General features: G+C 39.9%; 2 protein-coding genes across 3 annotated transcripts; one reads left to right on the plus strand and one right to left on the minus strand.

Moving 5' to 3' along the window:
• Positions 1-87: 87 nt before the first annotated feature.
• Positions 88-22,303, minus strand: nme7 (NME/NM23 family member 7). 2 transcript variants are annotated; one of them, XM_005919712.3, is made up of 12 exons: positions 22,153-22,303; positions 20,027-20,128; positions 19,659-19,825; positions 18,009-18,119; positions 16,568-16,618; positions 16,240-16,447; positions 16,041-16,146; positions 9,731-9,795; positions 9,051-9,119; positions 8,197-8,298; positions 938-1,045; positions 88-431 (listed from the first exon to the last, which is right to left on the minus strand). In XM_005919712.3, the coding sequence occupies exons 1-12, from the start codon at positions 22,153-22,155 to the stop codon at positions 399-401; spliced, it is 1,125 nt and encodes a 374-aa protein (XP_005919774.1). In that variant the 5' UTR covers positions 22,156-22,303; the 3' UTR covers positions 88-398. The 2 variants fall into 2 exon arrangements, with proteins under 2 accessions (XP_005919774.1, XP_042072538.1); XM_042216604.1 differs by having other exon boundaries at positions 88-1,045.
• A 107-nt stretch (positions 22,304-22,410) lies between these two features.
• zgc:172121 (uncharacterized protein LOC337599 homolog) lies at positions 22,411-25,678 on the plus strand. Its single transcript, XM_005919713.2, has 8 exons — positions 22,411-22,867; positions 23,973-24,040; positions 24,112-24,269; positions 24,348-24,451; positions 24,768-24,929; positions 25,012-25,217; positions 25,386-25,465; positions 25,548-25,678. The coding sequence occupies exons 1-8, from the start codon at positions 22,709-22,711 to the stop codon at positions 25,610-25,612; spliced, it is 1,002 nt and encodes a 333-aa protein (XP_005919775.1). The 5' UTR covers positions 22,411-22,708; the 3' UTR covers positions 25,613-25,678.

Below are 25,678 nucleotides of genomic sequence, written 5' to 3' on the forward strand. Positions count from 1 at the left end.
CAGTGGCGACTCAGTTCTCTAAAATTGGTTTGCTGGAGACATCACGTGACGTGATGCTACTTGGTATTGAATGTTTTAGCCATTTCATGGTGGACGAATTTTATATTTATGCAGTTGTACAATTTTTTTTTTTTTTTTTTTTTTTTTTTTCCAAAAGTGTAACGTATGAATCTAATACCAAAGTCGCTGGTCAAAAAGTTCAAGAACATCAGAGGCAATGCAGTATCCCGTGTAATACGTTTTAGTTGGTGTTAAAAAAATACTTTATTCAGTGTTGAAGATCAAAACACTTGTCAGGAGTCTGCTCTTGTTACTTTATTTAATCTGCATAAGGCTGGAACAATAAACAGAAAAATGAGAAAACTGGAAGTGTTTGACTGTGTAGCTCAACGTGGTTTTCATCCATCCAAAATCTTGAAGAAATACTGCACCTGGAAAAGGAATTTAAGGGACATTTATAGTAACAGCTGATGAATTAACACTGTCTGACACCTCAAATGTCTCTGCACAAGCCCTTTCTTTGCTACTGTTCCAGTCAGGGGAAAATGGCAGCTCAGTCAGTCATAGGCTAATGTTCAACAAGGAGGCGTTTGTCCAGACTACAGATCAGGAGTTTTCCTGAACAATGACGCACGATGGGTCAGGCCCACTCCCTGCAAAACAATGGTTTTGTTTCAAATTCCTCTGCCATTCTTGCTTTTCTAAAACCAGTGTGATCTGAGGCTGCCCCGGCCCACAGGGCGCAATCATGAGACTGGACATGGCCTTAGAGTCCAGGAAGGTTTTGTTCTCGCTAAATGTGAGGTACTTATTTATGCAGGGGCTCAGGGTTTCTTCATCGTGTCTATCTGAAAAGAATGAGAGGAGCTGTACAGCTAACACATTATGGGTGTCGTTTCAGTGTATGGAGTGCACAACATGCGCATGCGCCACCCACCTCCAAAACACTGTCTTCGGGGAGGTCTGTGCAGTGGACGGCGTTTTTCACTTTGTCTTTGCCGTACAGGGCGCGCAGCGTGGTTGGACGAAGGTGCCGTGCAATTTCCTGTCGGATGGAAACATCTGGATTATCACGTGTTCATTAGCGTTGCACTTCAACATTAAATTAAGTGAATTCGGCGCTGTGACGCCATCTCTATCCTGGTGTCAAAGTCTGTGGACAGTTGTGAAAGTCAACATCCTGTACCGGCAGAGTGATTACTCAGCGGCTGAACATGTGATCCTGTGGAGGAAGTGACAAAACAGACACTCAGCAAACTTTCCACTGACTTAGGGGTGGGGGCCTCGGTTCTCAAGCACATTTTCACCACAGCTTTTCAAAAATGACTTCACTCTTTGCTCATCTTTTGCAGAGACCAACTGGCAACGCAAACTAACCTTCATTAAATAAATAAATAAACCCTCCCTGAATATGTAACACACTAAATCCTGAGTACTGTACAACGAATGGCTGTTTAAACCTTTTCCAATTATTATTATTATTTTTTTTTTTTAAATTTATTTTTTCCTAAATTTCATTTCCATGATGGATAACTTGTTGACTTGTAGTTTTACAATCACATTTGGAGCCTTAACCTCCCTGTCTGCTCAGTTAAGACTTGACTTTCTAGCTGTGGGCAACTGTTTAAGAAATGGTTTAGATTTTCAATAATATACTAAAAGGGCAAAAAAAAGTAAACCAGACACTCGATTAGTAGAAAGTCCAGACAGCAGACAGCTAGCAGTGCTTTAACTGTGACCGAGCGTTTGCTGTTACGAACTGGCTTGATTATATGAAGACTAAATATTCTTATACCTCATATCTATTACATTTTTAACTTACCATCTACATTTTAAAAATTGATATGAAACCATCCTTGAAGTTTAAATTTTGAGTTTTTAATCTTTAATTTGAAGCTTTTTGTTTGCATTGGGGTTTTTTGTATTTATATAGAAAGCATTTTGTGACAGTGTTTTACAAATTTGACTTTCAGACTAAAACCACTCCCCTTTCCTTTATTTATAGTTAAGTATAACAAATTTTTTTCATTTTAATTTCTTACAGGCTACAAATAAAGTCTTTTTATTCAACACTTTTGTCTGACCGCTATAGAACAGTAGCCACCTTCTTCCATGCAGCACATTTATCTTCAGTCTATTTCTGACACTCCTAAGGTCAGAGCTGGCCTGTCTCATCCTCTTGAGTTTCCAGGAAATGAAACCCTCCCAACAATGTCTGCCATCAGGAGAGGGGTGTCTGATGAATAGTTCATTTACCAAAATGCCTGTTTAATCTAAAGCAAATCTTACGCAACGTGAAGTAATATTTGATATGCTGGGAAAAGCAAAAAATATGATGGTGTTAACACAGCAAGGGTTGTGTGGTCTTTGTGTTCGGCAGCAGGGAAACATTTCTGACTTGTTTATCCTTCGGTGGATTATGAGCCTGCAGACAAAAGACAGGAACCAGTTTGAAGGTCACAAATCACCCAAGGCTTCCTCTCAAAGAGATGCATTGTCTTTCGAAAAAACCAGTTGGAAACCTATCTGCTGTTCGAACAATCGCACTACACAACACGTGAAAGACTACAAAGGAAAATAAAGACTACAGGCTCAAGGACTCATAGCTAAAGATCAGCTGGGAACTTTGTGTCAACTGAGTTTTTTTTTTTTTAAAGCTCCCTTTTAAGGTTAGACATTTGATTAGGACGTCAGTAATGGCGGCTTTCCACCAGGCTGCCATAACAATTACACTTACAGCTTAAAAACTAACCACCAACTAACACCCATTGCATCAAAAATGGAACTGTTGCTAACAAAAAGTTGTTTTATAAGTATTTTTAGGCTTGGCCAGCAAAAGACTACCAGAAGCATGATGAATTTCTTTCACCTCGGCCTTCTTGAAACAAAGTCAATTGATTAAGAATTGATAAAGCTCAGAAAACACCCATGGATGTCCAGCATTCAACTCCAATTTTACAATCTACCAGTTTCTGATCAAGCACATGTTAGCATGCTAACAAGTAAGCAGACTTCCCTCATCCTGGAGTGAGGGTTGTGGATCCCTGGAATAAGGCCTGTGGTTATGGTGAATCATAAAATACAACAGTAAAAACACCTTCAACATTCAGCATCATCATGCTAAATACAAGCGGTTAACGGTGCATTAAAGTCGCGCACTTGCGGTACAGCTTATTTACAGCCTAACATTAACTTCTTAAGTTCTTGCAACTGCGTTTATGGTTCAAATGAATTATACAACTGGAAATTTTTGTGGAGATTCTCCTCATCTCTGGAAGACAGCAGGAACATCAACAGGTCTCCTAATATGGCTGTTTGCTGAGTGTGCGTGCTGCTGGTGGGAAACACAGTATAACATCCTGTGCAGATCTGCAGTTTGTGTCCCGTGCCACATGAGACTAAAGCCAGCGATGGCAAAGGGGAAGTCAGGGGAAGATTTACTTAGCAATAAAAGAATTCTTTGCAAAACACTGCTCTCTGTAATTGCATTATCTACCCATGAGTGGCCTGCTGTCAGCGTTTAATTTGATTTTAATGAGTCCCATAGTGTACCAGACTGATGCTCACATAACAACTGCTAACTCTGGTGGCCAGCAAAGACTGGGGCAGAGGGACCTAGTGGTCACATGAACACCCAGATATGCCTGATCCTTAACGCCCTGCTGACTGTCCCACCCTGCTGAGAAGAGCAAGACATTGAACTGATACTTGAGTACACCCACTGTACTGCACTCTTTGAGCCTAAAGTCACGAATACTACAAAAAGTGAAGTGCTTAGATTGAGAGTTTTCTATCACCATTATTGAAGTTTTAGAAAATATATATTTTTTAATTAGACAAAACATTAAACACAGCCTCTAAAAAATGTAAGAAAAAATAAATTTCAATAAGGCAGAAATTACACAGACAGAAAAAAAATAAAAGGGAAATAAAACAGTTCAGTGAGAGAATGTACAAACGAAAACACTGTAAAAATCTGAAGTTACAATAAAAAGGCTCTACAAAAAAAAATGAAACTGAATAAAACATTGCAGGTTTGAAATTAAACCACAGAGATGAGGGAACAGATGATTGGCTGCTGTGTTATTTCTTTAAAAAAGGAAAAACTAAGCAGTGTATCCTGTCTTCGACCTCTATCCTTGCAGCTCTTTAGCTGGAAACGATTTCTTGTTTATCTTTTTCCTCTTTTATTTTCATTCCATGGAACAGATAAAAGAGAAGCAGATCCTGAAGCTGCTGCCAAAATGAAATATGGGCACGGACGTCTCAGTAGGCCAACTTTAAAAGGAACAACGAACGTGTCTGGTTACAGTTTCCATCGTTAGGGTTTTGGGTGCTCTAAACTGGACTAAATTTAGCACGGAGACCTCTACAGAGAAGCCGATACTTTTTTCCACTAAACCATTACGCCTCAAAAATCAATAGGAAAAGCATATTTTTCACCATTACAATGCAGGGCTGGTTTGATAGCCTTGTATAACGGGAAGTTTGGGCCTGTCGGAGCATCTCTTACAGTAATATCTTTAGTTGGAACACAGTGGCCATCCATGCTGCTTGTTGAAGGGCGAGGAGCGTATAATCTAAGAAAGTAAAGCTGTATAGACGACCGTTGTGTCTGTCCACTCTGATAAGAGGACACATCACAAGACACGGTGCAATCTTATGACTGAGTGAGTGCAGCGCAGGGAAGCTGAAGGGTGGAGGTGTGAATATACCAGCGCTCTTTATGCCTAGTTAATGCACTTGGCTGTATATTCGAATCGTTTCTGCTCCCTCCTGTATGGAAACACTGGGATTAAATTGATCTAGCATCCACTCTGGCATGATGAAGTGGGTTCGAGGTCATTGAATCTGTGCTGTGTATAGATTAGTCAAACAGAATTAAATCAATAGTCTATTCTTACCACAAACAACTGACCCTTAACTATGAATAGACTTGTGGGGGTGACAGTGTTTGTGCAGTCTAATCTGTCAGCCTGATGGTGACGTCGGGAGTGTCTTTACGCACACATGCACGCACACGTACGCACACACTACGTTTGATAAGAAAACATTCCCTACTGTGCCCGCTGTTTGAAGAATAACGACGTCTACGGGGGTAAAAACCATGATTTTTGTCAATATTTAATCTTCATTATTTAACTAAACCGAACTGTAAATATTTGCCAGAAAATTCAATTTTTTTAAAAAACTGGAGTGTTGAAACTTTGGACAGATTCAAGAAAAAAGAAATCAAGCATCAATAAATTTTTGAGTTTTAATTTGTATGAGGTGACATAAAGGTCTTAGAAACTACAACATGGTTATTAAAACGTAAAAAAACTGACTTTCTGCTTCCAACATTATGAGTGAAATGCAAACCATTTCCAATCTACTGTTGTACTTTTGACTGAGCTGCTCATATATTTTTGTGCGCATTGATGATGTGGTCAAACTCTGTACCGACTGGACTGGCTGGATTTAGCTACATGTGCCTGTCCACAGAAAACGAGCAGAGCGGGCAGCGGTTCCTGGGATAGATTGTGGGGTTGTGCTTGCGGAGCTGGTTCTAATGTTAGCCTGTAATGTTGGGCACTCAACCATTTATCCAGTTTTAAACTATAAGGAGGCATGGACAGTGTTTTTGTATAATTAAGGAAGTAATAAAGTACTTGGTAATCAGATTAAGCATGACCTATGCACGTGAGCATCAGTTGCATAACAGAATGAGAGCACGTCCCATATCTGATGATGGTTGTGTGTAAAGTGTAATAAGAGTTTCGGGTTATTGTCCTCATAAAGTACCCCACCCAGTGCTACTGAAATCATCTGCACGTGAAACTTAAATCTCACATCTCTAATATTATCCAGCCTTTTCCCGTTTCTGTCAGCCAGTAATTTGTAACCGTTAATACACGCTTTCATTTTCATCCCGTCTAGATCACTTTAACTCACTTGTCAGTGCATGTTTCAGTTCTTTGTTCAGTTGATGCATAACAAAAGTCAGTGGGTGATCAGCCCCGTTCCTGCTTTCTTTCACTGTCTTCCAGTGAAATTTGAAATTTATTTTAAAATTGAATTAAATCCATTCAAGGCCATCCGCTCATACAGCAGACCTGCTGACGCCTTAAACCTGTGCTCAAACCTACAGTAGAAAATTTTACATCTTTTAGATGGGTCTTCTTGACCAGAAGGCCATCTTGGCTTAAGCTGATCTGGAAACAAAAAGGGTGCACTTGATTTATATCACAACACAAAAATGGCAAAAGTCAAATCCTTTGATGTGTTTTCTTGTTCTTCTGAAGCTGCAGAAGCCAAAATTGTAACTGAAATTAAAATCCAGCTAATCATCCAGCCCTGACTTTCTTCTCAGAGACCTCTGCCCTTATGTGACTAATCTGATGGAACACAGAGGTGAACTCTTCTGAAGAGCAGGAGTGCTGATGTTTAGGTGATTTGTCAGATTATAACGAGGTGAGAGTGAGGCCATGTGGTGATTAAACTGTTTGACCTCCCAGTTAGTCAGAAAACTCTGAAGCAATCAAAGCGGTTAGAGTCCTGTATGGGGCAAGAGGGCTAAAAAGAAATGACAGCAGCTCAGTGAACAGTCTCCTCAGACTAATCGGAACCACAGCTGCAAAAGTTATGCATTATATTTATTAGCTTTATAGTTACTTTTCAACTAAGTTAGATCTTAGATTGCATTTACTCATTTCAGTTTGGAAATGTTTCGTTTTTAATGTGGATTTTTATTGTATTTTCGTTAGTTTGTACATTTTGTGTTTGTTTTGTTTTCATTCTTGCTTTTAGTTTTTTGTTAACTACAATAACTATTAATCTTTGTTAGGGTCAATGAAATAATTTCCCCATTAATCTAAACACATTTCTTCTTCTGTTGGGTTATTCCATATAAATCAGACAAATCTGAAAAGGTTTGTAGTAGCCAACTGATTCTTCAATAAGTTGAATATTTTAACCGGATCAATGGAAAGTTTTCTTTCACCCTATGAACATTTTAATGAGTAATGGGCTGAAAATGTAGAATCCTCATCATTTCATAAATACACCTGGTGACAGACTGAATTTTGGTAACAGAACTTAAACGTGTTTTTTCAGCCTGAAAATTTCATGTGGTCATCCTCCTGTGCTTTTCAAGTTATGAGGGTTCAAAAATGCTGGGGGAAAAAAATCAAAAAGTACCAAATCTGGACAGACACCTGTACGCTAGACCTGTATTCTATTTAGAATAATGTGTTATAAACTGAGCAGTGGAAAACACATCTTTATTTCGACATCAACGAGCAGCGGCGTAGAGTCATGTGCCCTGGAACGCATTAGCTAATTAACTTTAGCCTTAAATCTTCAGCAGAGCTGATTACAAGTGAAAAACAAGTTGAGTGTTTGATATTTTAAGAAGAATCACAGCTGAGTTGTCAGCAGCTGCTGCACCTGTAGCGGGTGCAGGTGTGGAGTCTGTCACTGTTATGGCAACCGAGCAGAGCGTCAGATCATCAGATTTCACATCACACACCAGCACAGTCACGCAGCTCGGGCTTCACACACACACACACGCACACGCACACACACACACACACACTCAAATATTTTTTTATCTGTCTAGTCTGACAACAGACAAAAGCTTTAAAAAAACCTGAGCTATGTATTATTTTTCCTGTAAGCAGCATCGAACCAAATAGTGAGCTCAGTCTAAATTAGAAATATCAGGGTTCTCCTTCACTGCTGTCCGTCTGCCAGCTTTAATTACTTCTCAGCAGATGTTTCCCAAAGAAGGTGAATAAGAAGAAGGTGCAGAAGATTTAGCCAAGCAAACGGGTATGTAATGCTCCACAAAGAAGGGGGGAGGAGCGCGAATATAATTGTCTAAACTGGATCTACTCAGGACAATAAAAAGTAAAGCCACAGCAGAGAAATGTTATCTCTTAAGACGAGATACTTACCGTTTAATGCTGAACAACTTAAGACCTTTCATAAAAGGAGGATTTATCGCTGGGCTGCTGGATTACTTAAAGCTAGGTGCATGTGTGTGTTACATGTTGTATAATCACTTCATTTTTTTGTGAAGAGGACATTTGGAAAACTCCCTTTTAAAGACAGGCTGATGGATGGATAATCGTTTGCAGAGAATATTGATGAACATTTTGACATTTCACTTGTTGAACAGGCTGCTCCTGCAGAATTTAAACAGGAAACACTCACCGGATCAGCAGGGCCACAGAACTCCCTGAAGGTCTTTGGTGCGTCTGTGCCATGAATCTCCAGGGCCATGCAGGGTCCAGAGCACAGCTCGGTCACCATGTTCTGCGGGAACCAAGCGGAGTTAAAACCCACCTAGTGCTATTGTTTTGGAGTGACACTGTGTACTTATATTATTATATTATATTTATAAACATAAGACTTCCTGCTAAGTTTAGAAAATATGTTTCTATAATTTGATTCCAGATATTGGTCGCACTCATCCTCCTTGTGCTTGCTGCTGTGGGTGAATATTATCAGGTGTCCAAAAACACTCCCGTGAGTGCACGTTTGATATGGACCATGAGAATCGTTTCATTTTTGCTGCCACACATGCATCACAAGGCTGACACTAAAGACGTATCTCTGACTTAACAGCAGTATCTGACGCTATTGGCGCCATTATTACATAATGTCTCCTATCAGCTCCTATCAGTTCATTTTACACAAACTAATGATGTAAACAACTAAGATTACTAATCATCTGTATGCATTACTAATATACATTCAGTAAAAATAAATATTTACTCAAGTTCAACATTCAGTTTGTTTATTAATGATGATTATCATAAAATGTGTGTTTTTTGGTTTTTTTTGTTAACTTAGATCAGTTTACATACTCATTATAGCAACAATCAAAAACTGAGCTTCAAATATGGGCTGCTGGCTGGGAATCTGACACGCCTTGTTACTCTCTGAGGACCTTATGACTTCCTTATCGCACAGAATTTGTGTTGGTGTCATCAAAAGTAGCAAGGGGCAGGGCAGTGATTCTAGGGCTTCCTGTGAGGGCACAACAAGGCAGTGTTTATACTCACAGGATACTCTGTGACGATGCCGTTGTAGACTTCATAGAACTCTTCGGCGTTCACCCGGTCCATGTTGAACTGCGAGGAAAAATTATTAGACATGAAAAACAAGTAGGAAATTACAAATGGAGATAACACTCCAGGAAATGACAGATGAAAAATAAAAGGATACAGACAAGAAAAATTTAGCTTTAATCAAATGGACAGACTTCACTCAGTTAGGATGCTCTGTGCTTATCTTCTGTTACTTTCTGACTCTGTGTATGATGCCGTACCCAAGTACTCCTGGGAAAACACCTGTATAATTTTGCTCAGTGCAGACGCTTGGTAAGAATGTCTCCTCTCTGCTTGTGTTTAACATCCCATCTATTTGATTGCAAATTCAGATCAAGGATTTTAGCAGAAAATCTTGTTTCCTGGAATTCTTTTTCCACTTATCAGGGACCTGTTATTTTCATTTCCAGGTCCATATTTTTACGACTTACGCTCTTCTAGAATAGCTCTGCATGATTCACAGTTCAGATTGTCTGAAACAAGCAGTTTTAGCTTCCTTTAAGAATGCTTTCTATCCCCATCTTTATTGACAAAGTATGTGTGCACAGGCCTTATTACTTTAAACTCTGGTATATTTCATATGAACATCTACCATTACCACTAATTTGCATGAGGACCAGTGGAAGAAGATTTACCATCTGAAGAGCTGAGATCTCAAATCCACCAGCGGATATGGAGTTCAGGATCTTCCCAGCCAGACCTGTGGATATATCAGAACAGTTCATATCTGCAATCTTCAATAATCTTTCTGTCAAGTTTACCCAGGCTGATAAGTGAAGTCTATAGTGGGGCAATAAAACCTGGAGTGAGATCCAAAACAAACAGCCTCTGCAGCAGCAGTCATGATTACCTGATTAATATTCTGAAGTTAAGAGTTATTATTAGTAAACGAGCAGTGAAGCCATCATAAAGCTTCTGTCCATACACGAGTGTTTATTTTGCAGTGACCTCAGTTTTTCCTTTGCATCGAGATTGTGTTATGAGCATCCCGTTAGTGGAAAAATGATTTTCTTCCTGACAGCCTACTATTTAGAAAAAGGTGCACGTCTCATTGCAGCCATCTATTACTGTAAAATCTGGCAGAGCTGCAGTGACAGTGAAGGTCAGACTGATGCAGACACATAACTGAATGAGGGCGCCAGTCCCATAATCTCAGTCTGACTTCCTGATAAAATGTCGTCTGTGTGCTCGTCAGACCGGACTTTCCATTAACTCTAAACGCCACCGTGTGGATTCATGACTTGCACTTTTGGCATCGATGAGTCTCCTTCAGTCCAGTTGTGAGGGAAGGAAGCAGCTCCCGCGTCCTCTGTGCCCTCCCCAGGCAGCAGCCGGTTCAGGATCGGCACACGCTCTCAGCAGCTGGTGCTGTTGCTAGGAGATCATATTCTGGGTGCCTGGCAACAGTAGCTTCTCTGTTCCAGTCATGTCTGAGTCACCACTTCCTTCATCACTGATGTGATTGGCTGAGTCCTTCCTTCAAATGTAGCTGTCACGTCAATTAGCCTTTTAAGTGATCCCCGAGGGATCGGGGCTGTTTGGGCACTGATGATCTCAGTTTGGTCTCAGCTGCAGCAGCAACATGGACGGATGAACAATTTTCTAAATTCAGTTTAATAAAATTCTTAATTATTCTAAGCGTTAATAAAAAAAAAAAAAGGAGGGGGGAGGGGACATATAACTTTAAAAGTTGCATTTTTGAAATTTAACACAAATAATTTACAGGACAATATGCACTTACAGGCCAAATGCAATTATCCTTACGGATGATGCTATAGGATAAATGTCTTTGTGATTTTCTATTAAAATGTATTTTGGAGTTTTACATTTTTTTGAATTAGATTTTTTTCATCTCAAGAAATAAAAGGAAGCTGAACTAACAACACTAAACTTTGGTGTTCAAAATTACTTACTATTATTCTTTATTTTATAACCCATTTCTGATCCTGAACTAGTTTCATATCTCATTGTTAGTTGGAAATCTGAAAAATAAAAAAGTAAACTGTCAGATGATCAAAACGAATGAATGAAATTGCAAAGGAAAGGTACTGAAGACACTTAAAAACCAAAACTATATAAGCTGAAGTTGACTAAAGTTACATTTAACAGGAAGACACAAACAAAACATATAAACAAAAACATTTTAATAATTCTCTCTCTCTCTCATTTCTGTTCAGGCCTCTGGTAGAGCACCTGAGCGCATAATTATTGCTATTATCCACATATTTTCAAATTTACTGACTAACAAGAAAGAAGAAAAAAAGCAGTAAGAAGCATTATTATTTTTTGATTAAGATGCCAAATTTAGGGCTGTCAATGTTAATGTCATCACGATTAAAATTTTTTTAACACAATTAACCCATCTGGAGTGTAGAACTGACAAACTTTGGACAAACTGCCTGAAATGCATTGACAGAGACATTTCAGGGATTAGATGGGTTAGTTGCATTAAAAATTTTAATCATGTTAATTGTGATGACGTGTTAATGTTGACAGCCCTAGCCAAATTACAGTTATTTATGCCAATCCTGAACAGAAAACTAACTTTTCAGGGTTCACTGTCATACTTGATTAATATCTGACTTCTCAAACACTTCCAGTGTCCCAGCTAATATTTGGGTATAAATAATGAGGTAACCGGAGAAGTTTCGAACACATTCCTAAAATTTGTATGTTTTCCTTTTTTATGACAGATGATCTAATAAAGTTGGAAAGCACTGTACAGATCGTATATCAATATATCAATAAATATACTGATACACATATTTAGATACAGTGTACGTGTCCAGCAGTTTTCCCCCATTCTTTTAAATGCATTTCACTGCTTTATGACTATCTTACTCAGCTCTACATAACTGTTCAATATCTGTTGCTACAAAAAATGATTTGACTTCAACAAATGCAGACCTGATTTTGAGGCGACTGCCCCTTTAAATATCAGAAAACAAATGAGCGAAAAAAAAGTTATTGTGCCTACAGCACAGCTTTCCCAGCATTATGTCAGCAAATACCTGCTAAGCCACCAAACCACAATGAGCACAGAGAAATTTGTGGCTGGACTTTGTGAGATTGTGCAAGATCCTCCTTAAATAAAGATAAACAGTCTGTACTGTAACAACATAAAACAAAAAGTTCTTGAAAGCTAAACAGAGTGAAAACAGCCGAAATAACAGAGCAGAGGTACCAGGGTTAACCCTAACCCTTCTTTTTTTTACCCAAACAATAAATAAATAAGAGTATAACACAGGGGAGAGCTTTTTAAAATAATTAAAGTGGACTTAATTACAACAGCATCAATGTGTACAGTCAGCACTAAATGAGCAGCTCCATCATAAGCCACAAGTCTTCATTCACACATACTTCACATCTGAGGTCATTTACTGCAGCAGCAGATTGTGAGATTAACAGTTGCTCAACGAAACCCTAAAGAAACCAAAGAAAGCCTGAGTGCAAGTTATGAAAGTTTATCTTTTTTTCCATTTCACGCGTTCTCTCTTACGCATCTTTCACAACATTTGAACAAGTCACAGCAGGGAGACCACAGGTGTAACGTTAACAATGGCACCATTCCCTTTAGGTGTGGCAGGAAGTCTCACAAGAGAGCAGCATGCAATTCAGCAGGGTGTTGGCGTACAAACACACATACAAACACACACTCACGTGTGTGCGTTTTAAAAATGTCCCCCAAGGAGAATGGTCTGCACTGTGGAATAAAACATCTCTTAACCAGAAACACTACGTTCCTCTCACCAACCCTCTAGGCCACAACATCAGAGTTTTACTGACCTGTGGAAAAAAACAGGAATCCAATTTTCTTAACTCGAGAAAAATGTACTTGTTGCACCCAGGTTCAGTCTGTCTCAGTCTTCTTGTTCCTCAACTCATCCTTGCTGTTTTAAACCATCTTGCTGGGTTTAACATCTTATCTGCACTTGAAATCAATTTTACAGTCTCCATGCATCTTTTTCTGTTTTTCCATTTAATGTAAAAAGTACTGACAGCAGGAAAGATGTGTTTGCAAGACTTTACAGGTGGAAGCCTAACTGTGAAGTTTAGAAATGCCATCACTGGAAAGGCCATGAGCTGGTCAAACAGCCCCATGCCACAGGTGGTTAACCTGTGCCTTAACAGAACGCAGTTTCAGTCTGGTCCACAACAGTAAGTGTAAGTAAGATAAGGTATACTTACTTTACTACTACTTGGGGAAAATATAACTAAGACTTTGTTCTGGGACTTCTAGAGAAAGCAGCAACACAGAACAGATCATCAATGACAGCTGGGGCGGAGGTGGGTTGCAAAGCAGTTTGCAGTTGCAGTACTTACTGAGTACAAATTAAAGCACCTTAAATAACACGCCACACACAACGTTAGCCAGTTAGATTTATAGAAAGGTATCAGCTGATGTGGACTGGCACTGAGATCAGCTGATCTGCTCAGATTGTGGGAAAGCTGTGCGGTGCCTGAACTAACAATATCCTTGGTTAATGGTATTATTTTTGCTGTTCCAGAAATTTTTTTAAAAATATAACCTGTAATGGAAATGGATTTTTAACCCAGCTCAAACATTTTACGTTTTGTTTAATCAGATTTGGGTGGAATTTTTCTTTTAGGAAGGTGCTCAGTTTAGCCTGAAATAACTGTCAACACGGCTGTCTAGTGGCAGGACTTGTTTCTAGAAAGACTTTGTTATAACTAAGGCTGAAAGGAATGCCATTATTGGTTACTTGCATTTACAGCAATAACAGGGAGCCTGGTCCAATCTGATACTAAACAAATGACCACTGAGGACAAACACTTGAGGCTAAATGAGGAATAAATTGAATTAATTCATGAGGGACCCCAGTGAGCTTGTTTACTCTAATGCACAGCGCTCCAGGACAACGAGCCCAGGTCTCTCCTCAATCAACAAGTCTGTGTATGCATACTTCAGCTCTTATCCAGAGAATTTCAGATTTCACAGGTCAGAGCTCCAGAGGCATGCACTGTGAAAAGGGATCAGGGCAGGGATTTGGAAAAATCCAAATCCAAATGTGGTAACCACGCAGTGCCTCCTTGTGACACAAGCACAATAACAGTCATGCATGGAATGAGTGTCAACCAACAGTACTCTTGTGCAAGTATTTATGGTAAAACTGATTATTTAGATCAGTGGTTTCTAAACTGTGTTCATCGAGGTTGAAAACTCAGGACTGCTGTGGGACTTTGTGACAACTATATATTATTTCAACTTCTCAAAAAATAACAACTTCATTGTTAGTATTTATAAAAATCCTTCAAAAGAGAATCAACAGTCTGTCTGCGCAGCTGTAAGGCAGAGGGAATTATGACACATGAAAGGTCCTGACTATTAGTGAGAAGGTTAATGTCACAGGAGTCAGTTCCTTGTGTTGGGGGAACCAAAAGGGAACACCAGTGCAGGTGACCCTACAATTAAATACAATAAGAAAGAAAACCACTGCAAAAGCTACATGTGTCAACATCACGTCAAACTAGCTAAAAAGGCACTCCCTCAGAGAGAAACCTTTTAAAAGATTTCCCAGAACCAAAAGCTTCAGACCTCTTTGTCTTTTTTGTAAGAGCGATTGGAGGTAAGGTATGAGGAGGAGCCAGAGCACAAACTAAACAAACCCTCAAAAAAACAAAAAAAAACCCAACAAAGCTGTAAGTTGGGTAGGAGGCGCATGAAAGGGGCACACACGCTTTCCTAAATACTTCACACTTTATATAAACAGAACATGGTGACAATAAATGACAGAGAAAATGTCAAGTCTGTCTTCACTGACTCCAACTCCACCATGTTTAACTGGAGTTTGTGACAGAAGTTTTTGTTCTGTTCTGCAGCCTGAGTGAACCCGGCAAACTGGCACCTGAACCAGATACAGGGATTAAGCTAGCAACCTTCCAGTTAGTGGATGACTTGTTCTACCTCAACCTACTGGTAGGGAAACAGGAAGAGCTGAACAAGGATTGCCCAACAGTAAATTCTCAAATGATAAAATAAAATAAATAAATAAATGTCACACATTATACCTGAGCCCTATGTGAGGGAAACCCTGGATAAAAGATTAAAGCAAAATGTGTTATTTTATTAATAGCAGATGTTAGCCAGGTTTTTCTTTATAATAGTCTGACTATTATTGATTGACTATAGTCTGACTATTAGATTAATTTAAGTAAATTAACTAAGTTAACTCTAAGATCTGGAGGCAATCAGGCTGCCTGAATATTAGTACTTACGCTGATATTTCAGGTTTCAGTGGTGTTAAATGTTCTAAACATTGGTTGTTTTTCTATTTTAGGCTTTAGCTCATGTACACTGGTCTAATTATTTTTGGTATTTTTGCTGTGTAACTAGTCAATGCTGATTGTTCTGCTGTTTGTCTTAGCCAGGACATGCTTGCAAAAGACATTTTTAATCTCAAGAGTCATTTTATCCTGAAAATAAAAAAATAAAATAAAGATCTATGCTCTACATACAGTAACAAAACAGAAAAAGAGTCAACTTATGGGTTTGTTTGCAATTTGTATTGTTACCTTCTTTCAGTCTTGCAGGCCTGTATTTTATTTTATAAAATAAAAACATTGTAAGTCATATGCTGAAAGGCAGCATGAACACGGGTTCAGTCCCCCCGGACTGTTTCCAGTGTGCTATCTCAACTTGGGCTTTCTCTATTGCCCCTTCAAATAAAGGCTGAAAAAATGCCCCCAGCAAAAAAAGACTTAAACTTTTTTTAAGTTTAAGTCTATTCTGAAGAAGTCTGCCATATCTAACCAAATTCATGGATTTTAACATGTTTCAGCACTTTTTCTGAGCTGATGAATTTGTGCACTTTTTCTGAGCTGATGAACTGCTTGTATCCAATTCAGTTTGCTGAAATTTTGCTGTGGTGTGTGATTTGGTTCACCTTCAGGTGCAGCTACTGTTAGTAATTGTGTTCTCCTTACCTTCAGATATGGCGTGGGGTTTGATGATGCAGCATGTGCAGTCCGTAAAGGCGGCTGTGTTAGAGGGACCGTGCCCAATCGTGGAAGGGAAGAAAAATTCAGTTTCCTAACAAGAATAAAAACACTTTGATCACGTCTGGGCTACCAGGGCACATGTGAGGATGAATAAAGTCTGGAGGTCACAGAGTAACATCCTCACTCTCGCTGCTGCAGCGGGTGAGTCGGAGCCATGCCCGACATTTTTGATGCCATCTGTTCCAAATTGGGCACGGACGCTCTGTGGCGCCTCCCTCCGCGCCACAGCAGGGTCTGAAGTTCCCAAGAGCCCCCTCCAGATAGACATGGCCTCATCACCCATCAGCTCCATGGCAACCACCGGGCCCGAGGACATAAACTGCACTAGGTTACTGCGAAATGGAGCAACGTGTTTGTTTACATTTACTGTTAGGATTACTTTGAATAATATTTTTTTGCTATCAGATATCTTTTCTACTGAAATTTGAGGCATCATTCACCGGGGCACTCACTTAAAGAACGGCTTGCCTTGATGTTCAGTGTAAAAGTCAGCTGCCTGGCTCCTGCAACGCAAGAAACCCATAAAACAATGAGTAAATGAGCAGAAAAATGACGCTGTTTACTGACAGAGACATTCATAGAGGTCATCAGTCTTCTTATCTCCCAGCTTTTTATCTGCGGTAATAAACTCATTCTACAATCATACCATTTAAATAAAGTGACATTTTAACATCAACATTAATTTCATGTCCTTGGATTTTGGGAAGTAAATGATAGGCACTCTCCCCTGCCCCCCCACCATGATTCCACCAAGGCTAGACATAGAAATTCCACAATTTCAAATGTGTAGGTGATAAGAGTTATGATTAATAAACTGGTACCAATTACAGAAAAATATTCTGAGCGTTTACTACTCAGAAGAGGGTTTTTTTTACAGTACATTTTGCTTAAAATATGCAAATAATTGACCCAGTTATAAGTTCTGCTACTTCTGGGAAGCAAAATTAAATGTAAAACTTCTGAATTTTATTACAGGCAATGCCAAAGGCGGCAGTAAATTCAAACCTTGAGCCTACAGTGGATTAAGTGGAGGATGTTCATGTTAAACATGGTCAAAGTTTCTAATAATGAGGTTAGGGTGTGCACAGTAATCTCTTTGAGACAAAAGGGCTCACAGGGCTGCAGACTGCTGTAAATGCTCACACGGTTTTTCCACTCTTGGATCTGTGTTTTTGTGTTTTTGAGACATGTCATAAAAAGGGGATATCCTTGGATTTGATGATCTGACTCCACAAATTTAAAGCAGAAGGATGTTTAGATGCAGAAACAGCAGGTTACAGACAAATGCATAGACAAAATGCTGTACATAAACCCCAGGTATTTAACTTACACAAATACAAAATAATCAATAAAAAAAAGTTAATTTTATGCAGAAGAGTGAACAGATGAGTCAAAGACCACTTATTTTATGTGAGCATTCTCAGAGACTTGAACATAAAGAGAAAGTTGATACCACCGTTGTGATATGACTGTTATCCTGGACTGGGCTTTTAGGTCTTGTTGAGCCATCACAGAAATCCCAGATATGTTCAATGTCTTTGTTGTATAACCCCTGAACTCAAAGTTCACTCAACTTAACAAGCATTATACTTCAAACTGTACTTTCAAATTAAACACAGAAAGATCAGATCAGGGTGAGACTGGGCTAATGTTGTGAGGTCATCCACCTGATAAAATTGCTAGTGTTTAATAAAAATCAGACCTTGTTTGCCTCTTGGCTCGCCATATGTTCCTAATGTGTGTGAGAACGGAGAGCCATCCGTCTGTTTATACAAGGACACTGGCACCAAACAGCCCGTGTTTTCCTCTCCCACAGCTTGTTTGATACTTTCCCACAGTGAGATTATTAGTATTATTATTTTTGGATGTTTGGCAGAGAGGCTGTGACTTTACCACGTGAGCTTTGTCATCTTGGCTTTGGTCACTATCAGGTTGGAGGAGTAGATCAGCTCAAGGATATCTCCGATCTTGGTGACTACGTCTGGCTTTATCAAAGCAAGCGTTCTGGAGACACAGGGAGAGGAGAGGGAAAATAAGAGATGCGATTGGACAGCAGATATCACAGCCAACAGAAGGCTGCACATTAGGACACTCAGGACACAAACAAAATAATGTAGGTACAGTGAATACAAAAAGTCTATACAGTTATAGTACCAGGTTTGTGTGATATTCAAGATAAATAATTTGAATTTTTCCACCTTTGATGTGACCTTTAGCCTGTCAAATAAAAAATAAATAAATCTTTTGACGGGGGAAAAAGTGAAAACTTACAATAAACTGGTAGAATAAACATCCACACCCTCAAACTAACAGATATTTAAAAATCCTCACTAAATTACAGCATTCAGCCTTTTAAGTTCGTGTCATTGCAGCACATTTAGACCTCCACTATTGGCCCACTTTTCCTCACAAAGGAGCTCCAAATCTGTCAAATTGTGAGGGCGCCTTCTCTGCACAGCCCTCTTCAGATCCTCCCACAAACCTCCAGCTGGATTCGGATCTGGGCTCTGGGTCATTCCAAACGTTTAATCCGACCTTCAGAGGGGTTGTTGTGCTGATAGCTGAAACTCTTCAGCTTTCTAGCGGACATCTGAGGGTTGTGTGCTAACTGACTTGACTAGCTAACTGACTGGTATTTAAAATTGGTCACCTTGACCGAGGCTCCAGTTCCACCTATAGAACCCCTAAAGCATTATGCCGCCCCCACTGTACTTCACCATGGGGATGGTATTCTGTGGTCATGGGCAGCGTAGTTTGTGGAATTATGGCCATAAAGTTCAACCTTGTTCTCATCAGACCAAAACACAGCTTCAGACATATGAAAAACACAGTTAATGTTGTCACCTGTGGTGCACAGGAAGTTTCTGTCAGAAATTCTTGCAGCTTGTTTAATGTTCCTGCAGGTCTCTTGGTGTCCTCCCCGACCAGTTTTCTTCTTCCTCCTCTTCAGCATTGATCATCTTTCAACTATCCAGTTGCTGGTGATGTCACTATTGAGCCATATTTTCTCCACTTATCGATGTCCATCTTCACAGTGTCCCGTATCTTTGTAGTGCTCCTGTTACTTCTCTACTGATCTTTATTGATTTACAGTCACTTCAGAGCATTCACCCTCCCTTACTGTATACTATACTTCATTGTAGATTTCGTTTTAAATAGATAATCTTTATCCGCCCAATATCAACAAAGTCATTCATAACCCAGCACTGGAAACTCTCACTTATAAAAGCATTCAAGCCTTTAATTCAGTACTTTGTTATACAGCTCCATAGGTAAGTCTTTACAGTGTTTGCACACCTGGATTTAGTCTTTCCATATACATTTTATTCTGTGTCTACACAGCTTGTCAACATTTATAAAAATCACAGATTTCAACACTCAAGCGCAAACAGCTTTGTTGTAATCTCTTCGTGGGTGTTTTTAATGTCTGTCAGCAGGTTACAGTTAAAGGATTTATTTTTAAGGCCATAACTTTCCAAATAGATCAATCATGTCTACATGGGTAGACACCCCCCCAAATGTAAGTTAGATGAATGATCATACCTTTCTTTTTTACTGCCGAGTTTGTTTGCTGTGTACTGATCCCCATAATCGATCAGATGTAGCTGTCGTGAGAACACGTTCACTCGATTCCCAATAAATAAGTCCTCCTGATGTATGTCATTGTATTTGGTCCTTCTCAGAAATATCCGCTGGTTCTTTACATCAAACTGTAAAACAGGTATATTTTTCAGAAATGCTAAAGACAAAATCTGAAATTTTCATCAATATGGAATTAATTAAAACAAATAAGCTATTTACAATTGCCACTACAAGGTATTCATATTCTGGATTAAAAAAAGAACATTCATAAACACACCTTCAGGCAGAAAAAAGAGAGACAAAAAGTAAGCACTGGAGCAAAAGCGTACCATTTCTACTGAGCCATCTCTGGGGTAGTAAAACAGTTGGTAACGCCGCAGGAGGGCGGAGGTGGGGTCATACCACTCAGTAAGAAAGGCAAACCGGTCCTCCTGAAAATAAACAAATAAATATAAATATAACTTAGATATTAAGCTTCTTTCTGCAAAGGAGAATTTCTGGCAACCCCCAAAAAGCCAAAAGAAAATCGACTGATTCTTACCTCCAGCATATTAGACATTTCTCATTATAAAATGATCAAAAATAACACAAAATTGAACATTTATTTCAAAAAACTGAAACTAACTAACTTATGAGGACAAATCATGTGTGTTTTTTCAACCCCAAAGGCCCAGTTTGAGCCAGGAAAACCTGACTCTGTGCCAACAAATAAAACATACTGAGCTTTTAAAAGGTTGCCTGAAACCACAGGCCAATGTTCAGGTGAATGCGCAAGCCTCACAGATGTAAACTAGGAGGCATGAATCCACACAGTTCAGGTTTATTTTTACATTTTGGTCCATTTCCACAAATGTGTTTATTAACAGAAAACGAATGCAGTAGATAAGGTGGTCAATATTTACAAAATCTGGCTTTTTACAAACCAAAGGCGTCTGTTATTAATAAGCACAGAAATGTTATGACTCAATATGATCAAGTATGCTCACCTGACTAGTAGCAGACTTTATTCAGTTCACCTTGTCAACCAAAAACAATTCAGTAAACACTGATAACGATCGGTTAGCACTGTTGCCACTAAGCAACACAAGCCTGGATTTGGTTTGCAGGTCACTTCCTGCAGATCAGACCTTTCGCCAAACGAAAACATTTCGAGCATCACAAAACCAAAAATACCACAGAGAAGATCATTTTTTGGTTGTTCTACAGCGAATAAAATATGGGCTCATGAGATTTGCAAATATTGCATTCTGCATTCTGTCTTCCATCTTCAGGACAAGTTTGCGTTTCCACACTCCTTATCTTCCTCATGACATTTCCTATTAAGGTTAAGCAGTTAGGAAGACACAGGAAGTGATTTCACAGACTATTTCGCTGCAGTGATTGTCCTAATCACCGCCAGGCCAGTGTTATCATGTTTAAAGGATGATTTGCTGAAGGTGTCTCCTGGTCTTCTGCTCATCATTAATCCAATTGGTTTTGCAAAGAAAATGTTCCCTATCTCTTGCCCCACTGCTTCATGAAGCCTGGGGATGATCCGGGTCTTATCCCGAACAAGCAAAACATCAGTGCTACTATTACTTTCTTAGTTTGTATATTCAAAGCAGTGCTCCTTCAATGTGGGATGGCACCACTGGAAAGGCACAGAGGCAGTAAAAAGTAGGATAAATGAATACAATTTCTTCAAGGACAAATAAATCAGTAACAGTGTTTTGGTACTGTTAGTCTGATTAATTACGAAAAATTCAAAGTGGGTTATTTTTTCATAATAAATGACTGCCCTCCTCCTCCTTTCTTCGATTAGCTCTTAAAATATCAGTAATATCATTACTTTGTAATGTTTTATGTTTTCAATTATTTTTAAGATGCTCATAATTTTCTTCCTCTCATATTCTGTATCATTGCATTTTGTTTTCTTTAAAGTATCTGCACCCACCTCCTACAGGTGCTACACAAATATAATTTGATTGATTGATTAACCAGTCGTCTAACGCACCGTGTGAGAGATAAGGATGTCTCTCACAACTAAAAGCTCAGACCACCTCCTCCACTCAGCCTAGTCAATAGAATAAACAGAAAACATGGGCACCAGCTGAATGGATAGAAACTCTTTGAGCAGAAACATGTTTGATGCCAGGTATACCAACATTAAAAGCACCTGCTCAGCTACACCTTTAGCTAATTTAATCATAGCTGATGTTCACCGTTAGACATTAACCACACAGCTACCTGTAGTATCTGTAGTTAAACTGTGTATACGCCATAAATGATATTTTTAAAGGAGCTAACGGCTAACCCGTTAGCCTGAAGCACTGATGTTTAGAACTGCTCGGCTAGCTTGTGTTTATTCTGCTAACAGTAGCAAACAGCAACTTGTTTCAGGCTCTAACGGAAGTTTTTACCTTCACCGAAGCCCTCACGCCCCCCGGTTTGATGACATGAGGGAATCTTTACTCACCATCTTTTAAAACATCCCTGTAAACTCTGTGTGACAGCACACTGTCGTTAGCTAGCAAACATTAGCCGTACTTCGTTTCTATAGTAACTGCAGAGGTGCATTCACGTGTTCATGGGAAGTCTGACCTTTCAGCACAGTTTTTGTTATTTGTTTTTATGCAGAGCTTAAAATGTAATATATTAGTCATAAATGATTGGATGGATATCTTAAATTAAACTGTATACGTGATAATTATAAAGCAGTACAAAAGAAAAGCTGCGCTGTCTTGCTCCAGTGGTTGTTTATAAAGTAAAGGAGCGAGCAAGAATCGGATTCTGGTGAAATACAGTGTGCATTTATTGTGTAGGAGGACATCTAGTGGCGGTCTGCTGATGCTGCGAAGAAGTTCAGTTTTGAGCGGCCATAAACGCACCTTCACTGTTACCCGGAAGGACAACATTATGAAACGTGAAGGATCTGATGTTGCACTTCACTCTCTTCTGTGTGAATAATTAAGCTGCCCGGTGGTGTTATTTCAGAGGAGTCAGCGTTAGTAACTTGACTGAATGATCTTCTTATGAAAAGCAGTTCAAAGAATTCTCCAGTAAATCTTTTAATAAAGTGTTGCTCCATGGGCTCCTCTGCTCTTCTCACACAAATGGTTAATGATGAAGGGCCATTGATCCTAGATGGTGGACTGGCAACTGATCTGGAAGCGCATGGAGCCAAACTGCAGGTAAATCATAAAAATAACCTGCAACAGGTCACCATTTTCTATTGATTAGACTAATTTAATTTCTCTCTGGAGATGTTTTGTGTCTATTTTTAATCCATGTCTGTATTTTGAAGTTGATGGCAGTAACATATCTATAAAAAAAAGGGTGGGACAAGGCCATGTGTCTGGGAACTGAGGAGAGCAGCTGCTGGACTTATCAGGAGAGGAATGTCATCCCATTTCGGTCTGATACAGGATTCCAGCTGCTCAGCAGTCCTGAATCTCCTTTGTAGTGTTTTTGGTTTCATGATGCTCCAGACGCTTTGCTTGATGAAAGGTCTGGACAACAGGCCTGCAGTTCAGCACTCAGACTCAGATTTGATGAAGTATGCTGTTTACCATCATCCTGCTGAAATACGCAAGGCCTTTCCTGAAAAAGACGTCACCTGAATGGGAGCATATGTGGCCCTGAGATGTCCAACCCACTGAAACCCAAGAGATTCAAAAGCGCACAAAACAAAACAGAAGTGTTTTTTCTTCTTACATTAAGTTTCTTTGTCTACAGCACATCTGTTTGTGAAGTTAGAAAAACTCTGTCCACCCGAGAAACTTCCAGTCGTCACCACACCTGCATTTCCTACACGTGCTGGTGAAACTTGTGCAACTTGGGACTTGTTAGTTGCTCACAATGCTTCACCTGGGATGTAGACTGCAGATATTCCCTACTTAGAATCACAGCTTGCTGAACTTTACAGAGTCAGTCAAACCTGAGCATCAAAGGCTCATCTGCGATCTGAGTGTACTCTGTATCTTTGCAGCAGAAAATACCTGCATGGTTTTGTATTTATTTTCAGAGAGATGGTTAAATGACCTGAATATATCCTCTGGCCTTGTTCTCACGGCCTGTCTGTGACTGTGAGCCACTTGATTTTCACAGCTTTTATTTTTTTTTTCATTGTATTATCTTTACTGAATTTCCCAAATCTGCCCTCTTGAGAAATATAAAGTACGTAAACAGGTGAATAATATTTTTATCTGGTCTTTACAGATCAAATATAAGATTTTTTTTATTAATGTGAATCTGGACTGAAATTCGTGTGTGTGTGTGTGTGTGTTACATATGCAGGGAGACCCTCTGTGGAGCGCCAGGCTTTTGCACACTGATCCTCAGGCCATAAGAGATGCTCATTACAGGTGTGTCCATGCAAAAAATGTTGGTAAATACAAATCAATCAGCACTTAATGTATACACTTTGTGTGAACAGGTTCCTCCTCAGTGGTGCTGATGTCATCACGACAGCCACATACCAGGCAAGTATCCCAGGATTCATCAGCCACCTGGAGGTGAGCGCTGAACGCGCCAGAGAGCTGCTGATGTCCGGAGTTCATCTGGCCAAAGAGACGGTGAAGAGGTTTGAGTCAGGTAGGAGATCTTACGCTGAGCTGAGCCGACTCTTGCTGTAAACTGTGATATAATCTCACTGTTTATTTCTCTGTAAAGGGAAGAGACGCCCCCTGGTGGCAGGCTCTGTGGGGCCGTACGGGGCCTTTCTCCACGATGGCTCGGAGTACACTGGCGCTTACGCAGAGCAGATGAGTGTTGAAGTAGGTACCCCTCAGCCACCTACTGGACTTTATGCCTGCTTTGAGAAGATTACCCAGAATAGTTGTTTATATCTCCGGTTCTGGTTCTGTTTATATTTTCGGTTCATTTCATGAAAAATCATTAAGTACCTCCTTTTTTGGGACAATAACTTCAGTATATTTAATGACACTATGACACTTTTTACCTTAATACTATGGCTATTTTCAGAATTACAAACAAAATTGAAGCATTTTGAGTACAACAGAGATCTATATGACATTTTAATTGTAAAACACATTTAAGCTGTGTACACTTGTGTCTTTAATCTATTCGAAGGAGCTTAAAGTTTGGCACGGGCCTCAGATTGACTGCTTAGCAGCTGCGGGAGTTGATCTGATCGCCTTTGAGACAATCCCGAGCATCAAAGAGGCGGAGGCTGTGGTGGAGCTGCTGAGGGAGTTTCCAAACTCGAAAGCCTGGCTGTCGTTCTCCTGTAAGGTAATCGCTGCCGGTGAACAGCGATGACGAAAGATCCATATTAGTTCGTTGTTAGTCACACAATGACTCGCCTCGCCATCAGGACGAGAAGCGTATATCGGACGGCAGCCTGTTTGCTGACGCCGTGCGGGTCGCCGAGAGATCCACGCAGCTGCTCGCTGTGGGAGTCAACTGCTGTCCTCCAGACGTGGTGGAGTCGCTGCTGGACTCTGCTGGACCGCTGCACGTCTCAAACATGAGCTGGGTGGTGTACCCTAACAGCGGAGAGGAGTGGGACACTGAGCGGGGGTGGGTCTGATGCTAAATTAACACACTAAATCTAAACGCCTCACATCAACGTTTACATTCTGTAAATACAACATAAAGCTACCATAAAAACTTGATTCCTTAAAGAGAAAAAGGAAAATCTGCTAAATATCTGTGTGGATTCAGTAAAGGATCTTTTTTCATTCAAAGGTGGCAAACATCAGGAAAACCATCAGGATGGACGCCTGATCTGAGCCACATGTGGGTGAAGCAGGGCGCTGCTCTGATAGGTGAGCTCAGCTGCTTTCTCTTATACTCAGTCTTCTTCTGTTTTGCAGCATTTTCTCTGAGCAGCTCTTCTCTGTCTTACAGGGGGATGCTGTCGTATCGGCCCTGCTCACATAGCAGAGCTAAGACAGCAGTTAAAGGGGCGTTGAACCTCCAGCCTCTGCAGAGAGGCCTCAAAACTTGGCTGCCTACAAGAACAGGACAAGCTGAAGGAG

This window comes from Haplochromis burtoni, unplaced genomic scaffold, assembly GCF_018398535.1.
Source record: "Haplochromis burtoni strain Fernald_Lab_line unplaced genomic scaffold, NCSU_Asbu1 Contig_13, whole genome shotgun sequence".
Lineage (NCBI taxonomy): Eukaryota > Metazoa > Chordata > Actinopteri > Cichliformes > Cichlidae > Haplochromis > Haplochromis burtoni.

What these genes read in the sequence shown, in the direction of transcription:
- nme7 (XM_042216604.1), bottom strand. An exon ending in CTCGGCAGTAAAAAAGAAAG is followed by an intron (nt 18,120 to 19,658) that starts GTATGATCATTC and finishes CTGTGTCTCCAG; the next exon opens with AACGCTTGCTTTGATAAAGC. An exon ending in TCTGTGGCCCTGCTGATCCG is followed by an intron (nt 1,046 to 8,196) that starts GTGAGTGTTTCC and finishes TCCATCCGACAG; the next exon opens with GAAATTGCACGGCACCTTCG.
- zgc:172121 (XM_005919713.2), top strand. Translation starts at nt 22,709, where the DNA reads ATGAAAAGCAGTTCAAAGAATTCTCCAGTAAATCTTTTAATAAAGTGT. An exon ending in CGCATGGAGCCAAACTGCAG is followed by an intron (nt 22,868 to 23,972) that starts GTAAATCATAAA and finishes TTACATATGCAG; the next exon opens with GGAGACCCTCTGTGGAGCGC. An exon ending in GGCTGTCGTTCTCCTGTAAG is followed by an intron (nt 24,930 to 25,011) that starts GTAATCGCTGCC and finishes CCTCGCCATCAG; the next exon opens with GACGAGAAGCGTATATCGGA.